Source organism: Macaca mulatta, chromosome 15 (genome assembly GCF_049350105.2).
Source record: "Macaca mulatta isolate MMU2019108-1 chromosome 15, T2T-MMU8v2.0, whole genome shotgun sequence".
NCBI classification, from domain to species: Eukaryota; Metazoa; Chordata; class Mammalia; order Primates; family Cercopithecidae; genus Macaca; species Macaca mulatta.
The window spans coordinates 77,778,815-77,784,694 of NC_133420.1; the positions used below are offsets into that span (position 1 = coordinate 77,778,815).

The 5,880-nt window shown below is 35.9% G+C and overlaps 1 protein-coding gene across 1 annotated transcript; it reads right to left on the bottom strand.

Annotated features, from left to right (window-relative positions):
- Positions 1–4,316: 4,316 nt before the first annotated feature.
- On the bottom strand, positions 4,317–5,392 carry LOC709755 (interferon alpha-8). The gene has a single exon (XM_001107458.5). The coding sequence runs from the start codon at positions 5,331–5,333 to the stop codon at positions 4,764–4,766; it is 570 nt and encodes a 189-aa protein (XP_001107458.2). The 5' UTR covers positions 5,334–5,392; the 3' UTR covers positions 4,317–4,763.
- Positions 5,393–5,880: the final 488 nt, after the last annotated feature.

The window sequence follows — 5,880 nt, forward strand, 5'->3', positions numbered from 1 at the left end:
TTACATTTATTGCAATTTGGTTATTTGTGCATCCTGAAGAACTTGTGATTTTCATGAAATTACTGTTCTACATAGATGAAATATAAATTTAATCAGGAAGAATACACTGATAATGTAAAACAACAGAAGAATTATTGGCATACCTTTCCCTATTAGGAAATGAAATGAATTTATAACAGTAATACTAAAAACAATGTGATATAGGAGAAAATAAAGTTAGCAAACTTTTAAAGCATATAATTTCACCAAATACATGGTGAAATACATTTGAAATTATATTATCTCTAGTAATTATATTTAGGAAAAAGATATAGCTGATGTTAACATGGTGGAAAGAAGTTTTCAATAAATTATTTTAAAATGATAATAAAGGCAGAAATCCAATTGAAAATATCACACTACAAACACTAATAAAATCTTGATAGAACAGAGAATTGAGAGTGATATTACATTTTAAATAAGAATTCCTGGGGTATAATTTTATGCTCATAATAGCTAAATTTTTTAAATGTTGTTTTTGTTTTTGTTTTTGTTTTTTTTTAATGTACACAAATTTCTAACTTTTTCCTGTGAAACAGGGTATGGCTATAGAGACTTGGATGGCAAATTATGAAATAAAGCCTGGTGTCAGGATTTTCTTACCTAAAACAAAAAATGCAGGAAAGTTAGGTAAAATGTATAACACATAAACCACCACCAATGAATGGAAGGGAAATAATATTTGAAAAGAATTAAGACATTGATTAGAGATGCGGAGTGTGATGATAACATTTATGTGTCACCTTGGCTAGGCCAGGGCACCCATGTTTTGGTGAAACATTATTCTAGGTGTTCCTGTGAAGGTATGTTTTAGATCAGATTAATATTTAAATATTTGAGTAAAGCAGATTATCCTCAATAATGTGGGTGGGCTTCATCCAATCAGTTGAAGGCTTAAAAGAAAATGATTAATTTCCCCAGAAGCAGGGGGAATTCTGCCAGCAGACCACCTATGGGCTCCAACGGCAACTCTTCTCCAGGTCTCCAGCCTGCTGAATTACACTGCAGATTTTGGATCTGCCAAGCTTTCACAATCACGTGAGCAAATTCTTTAAAACAAATCTGTCTCACACACACACGTGCACACACATACACACACACACACACACACACACACAACCTGATGGTTCTGTTTCTCTGGAGAAGCCTGACATACACAGGTCGGGAAGCCAAGCCATGTCCACCTCCTAAATTTCTCCATCCTCCCCTCTAGAGGACAGAAGACGGCAAATGATACAATTTTTGTAATTTGTCTAAGGCCCTGGTCAACTCCCAGTTTGAAAGCAGCAAATCCAGATGTTGAGTGTGTAGCCAGAGGAAAGACTCAAGAGGCCCGTGTGCAGTTTGTAGGCTCTCCCTCCCTGCTACCTCAGCAATTCACACACACTTCCCAGTGAAATCACACCATGAATATATGGTGTCAATTATAGGAATGCCTCTCAAACTCTACCAAAATTCATACCTTTGAATAAATAGACCTCACTAGCTCTCAGGGAACAGTAATGTTATTCTTTCACATTCCTTAGCTTCCATGGGAATTCTTCCTTTTGCTAACTAGGCAAGGGTTTTACTGTTGAGTGGAAGAACTGTAAAGATCATTATTCAAAGTGACAGTGAGAAAATATTTTAATTTGTTAATGTTTGAACTCTGATATTAGGAATAAATCTGTGAAATTAAGATTGTACTGCTGTTTTAATGCACCATTAAACATGAGGTTTCTGTAAGCAGTATTAAGTTCCAATACAAAATGGCAGCTCTACCTATGCCCTGGAGTCCCAATGTATGAGGATGGGGTGATCCTGGGGAGTAGACTGTTCTGCACAGTAGGGTGTGGGCAGATATTACATCTCTGTGTCCATATCACTGTGAATCCCAAGGAGCCCATGCCTTGACTGCACCTGGAAACTCATTCTCTTTGTAACAGACCAGGGATAAGGAACAAACTTGGACAACACTAGCATCTTTTCTTGCCAAGAAGTAGCTTTTTTGCAGCACAAAGAGAAATCTCCAGAACTGGTAGGAGTTCTCCATAGATCAGAAACCTGCCCTCCAGTCTTGATTGCTGCCCTTGTCACACTTGGTCCCAGGGGACTGTCTTTTTTGTTTAACTTCTGCTTTCTACTTTTACTTTTCTACTCTTTAGGGAAACCATGAAGCCAGAACCACAACAAAACAGAAAGCAGCTCTGTGTGAAAGGGCAGGACGATAAAGGGAGTGAATGACCAAGGAAACCCTGGTGATATGAGAGTGCATCCTGGAATGCTGCAAGCCAGGGAAGGAATGTACCAGGTGCCAGAATCAGTCAATATACATCATGTGTCTTCTGCAGTTCAAACTAGATGCTTCTCCTATCTCAGGAAAAGCAGCAGCCACCATTCCCTGACTGCATATAAAGAGGACACATCTTTGAAACGAGGAGTGACAATTTTTCAGCCTCTCTAGAATTCTCATTTTCTCAGTCTCCTTCCATTGGAGGTCAGTTACTGAAATATAGGACATAGTCCCTAAGAATTTTATAGAAAGACAAATATTATCATCTACAACTGTATGAAGAAAAATAGGAAAATACCTACTGTATTTTAACTCCTTATTTGATAGAAGATATTATCATAGGTGCTTTAAAATTCATGTGTTCCTTTAATATTCACAACTATAAAAATATTTTGAAACCATTTTATTTACGAGAAAACTAAGGCTCAAAGAGATTAAGCAGATTGATCAACAATACACTTATATCCAAGCAGAATGAAATTTTGGTGTCAAATTCTTTAATGTAAGTGATGGGTGATTTTGTCAGTTTTGTATTCCAGATTTCTGTTATAATTGCTAAATCTCCTTTTATTCATGAATTATACACAATTATACACAAGTCTTCCTTGTTTTCTGAATATCCATGGTTCATGTATTTTCACTTGGTGTTGACCAGTTTTTTTCTTTACCTTAGGTATTGAGAAAGAAAGTCTCTGATTGTTTCCCACTTTTATTTTGTGAGGGATGTTTGTCAGTCTTTATGTCCATAGTAATTCGGTTCTTTCTGGATTGACAAAGACTACAATATTCATGAAATCAGGAAGAATTACCAAAGTGTAACATAAAAGGTCTTCTTATATCTAGCACTACAAGAAATTAAGATGGATTATAAAGCTGCAGAAGAACTGTACTAAACCAGTGTGACAACAATGGAAGTTAACTAACAACAAATAAGGCCAAAACTTCCAGGTGTCATTATATCATCATCATTAATTATTTTGGTGAAGGATTGAATTAGTTATCTCTTACTCCCTAACAAGTTAACAGAAACTAGGCAGCTTACTAATAGTCAAAGTAGTATTAATTAAAACAAGAATAAATTATAATTATAAATAATATACCATGATTTAAAATAATATATTAAACATATTAATATGATTTGCTAGTACATCAGTTATATGAAATCTATCCAGAAAAAAATATTGACAAAGGAAATACTATGCACAGAAAAGGTAACCCACGTGCTTTCTTTCCCCCATCACATCCTATTTTTTCGCCCTCTTCAGAGTCACTAACTTCTCTTATTTACACTACCAGCTGCTACAGTGTGGTTTGTTCTGATTTATTTTACCATAATAACTCTCATAAGCTTGCCAGTGTCATCTGTTTTCCCAAGGTAGTGGACAGTTTCAATGTATACCTTCTGGGAATCTACTGATAACTCTTTTCAGAATACTAATTTTCTTAAACTTTTTTTCCTAGTATTTTCTCCTGTTGTCCTTCTAATGTGTGGCCTTTCCATCTGTTTCTTTGTGGCTCTTTTCTTTCCTTCCTTAACTTTGGAAGGTCCTCAGAATCATATTTAAGCCATTTTCTCCCTCAACACTCTCTCCCAACATGAGCTCCTCCATTTCAGTTACCGCATATGAACCTCTAGCAATTGCATTCTTTATTAATTGCAAACTCATATATCCAACTGGCAGTGCACAATTGTGCTTAGATGTCTACCAGTTAGCATGTAGAGGATATCTCTGCGTTTAGTTTTATTTCCTCACATGCCTTGGTCTACCTTCTGGGGAGATAAATTCATTGGTTCTTTCTTCTCATTATGGCATTAGACATAACTGATATTAAGTATGATTACTGTTTTTAGGTTTCTTTCCCTACAAAAAACAAAGATATGAGAGAGCAGGAATTGTATTTGTTATGTTCACCTGGATATCTTGAGGGCAACATACAACTTAATTTAGACAAAGTTCATTTTTACTTATAATTTGAACGTACTAAGCATGGATAAAGGAATCGTACCATCCATTCTTTAATCAGTTTGCACAATCAGGTTTGGAGTTAAATTTTAAAGAATAAATAAATAAATATAAGAATTTTTCTATAATAAAAATTTAATAAACAAGGCAAAATAATAAATATAAAGAACATATTTTTGTTACACAATTCACAATGTAAAAGTTCACATAATATAATATGAACAAAACTAATTTAAGTCCTATAAATAGTTAACTAAATACAGATTTAAATAAATAGATGAATAGATCCATCAGCATGGTCATCTGTAAGGGACTAGTGCCCATACAGATGAACAGGATGTTGCTTAATACTCCTGAAAATACTTGACATATTTGATTCAACTCATGGCATGGTTACAGCAGAAACAAGAGTCTTTGAAAGAGCACAACTTTGGAAGTGTGAGCTGCCGTATTAGTCTATAAGAATCATTTCCATGTTGCACCAGGTCTTATTCCTTACTCTTCAATCTTTTTTGCAAGTTGATTGATAAAGAGAAGGATCTCATGATTTCTGCTCTGACAACCTCCCAGGCACAAGGGCTGTATTTCTTCTCTGTCAGATAGAGAGTGATTCTTCGGAAGTATTTCTTCACAGCCAGGATGGAGTCCTCGTACATCAGGTGAGTCTCTGTCACCCCCACTTCCTGCATCACACAGGACTCCAGGTCATTCAGCTGCTGGTCAAGTTCGATGTAGAATTCATCTAGAAGGGTCTCATTGAAAGCAGCAGATGAATTCTTTGTGTTGAAGAGGTTGAAGGTCTGCTGGATTATCTCATGGAGGACAGAGATGGCTTGAGCCTTCTGGAAGTTTTTGTCATCAAACTCCTCCTGGGGTAATTCAAAGTCATGTCTGTCCTTCAGGCAGGAGAAAGGAGAGATTCTTCTCATTTGTGCCAGGAGCACCAAGGGCCTCCTGTAACCCAGGCTGTGGGTCTGAGGCAGATCACAGCCCAGAGAGCTGAATGGCTTGTAGCTGAGCACCACTAGGGCCATCAGTAAATAAAAGGTCAAGGCCATTGTAGATGTTGCGGATGCTGCTGAGCTGGTTCAGATGGATGACCCTTAACTTTGGGCTCCAGGATCTCTGAAGACTTTGGTTTGTACACGGCCTTATATAGGGAACATACTCACTTCCATTTTCTGAACGCTACTGCATTTTTTTTCTACTTCTGTTTTTGCTTTCCTTTATGCACTCTCTACATGGGCTTAAGGAAGTGTTTCTCAACCAGTTTTCTTTTCATTACTGCATTCCCTTTCTCAACCTCCAGAGTCCTGTTTGATAATTTTTTTCTAAGTAAACCCCTCCTGATAATTTAATAACATAGATATATTAAGTGCATATATGGATGTACTGCATTCCTATCTACTTTAAAAAGCAAAGTGGACAGTTTACTTTTTTATGCAATGCAGCATTAAGTACAAATTTTATGCTAAAAGTTAAATATAAAAACTATTGGCATTTAACTTTATAAAAGTTATTTGCTGAGTGACTTCTAGTATATTTACTTATATAAATATTAATGAATCAAGTGAAACATGCAAAGTTATAATATATGAAAATATA

Bases quoted from the DNA above. Each gene is read 5' to 3' on its own strand.
- LOC709755 (XM_001107458.5), bottom strand. From the start codon at position 5,333: ATGGCCTTGACCTTTTATTTACTGATGGCCCTAGTGGTGCTCAGCTAC.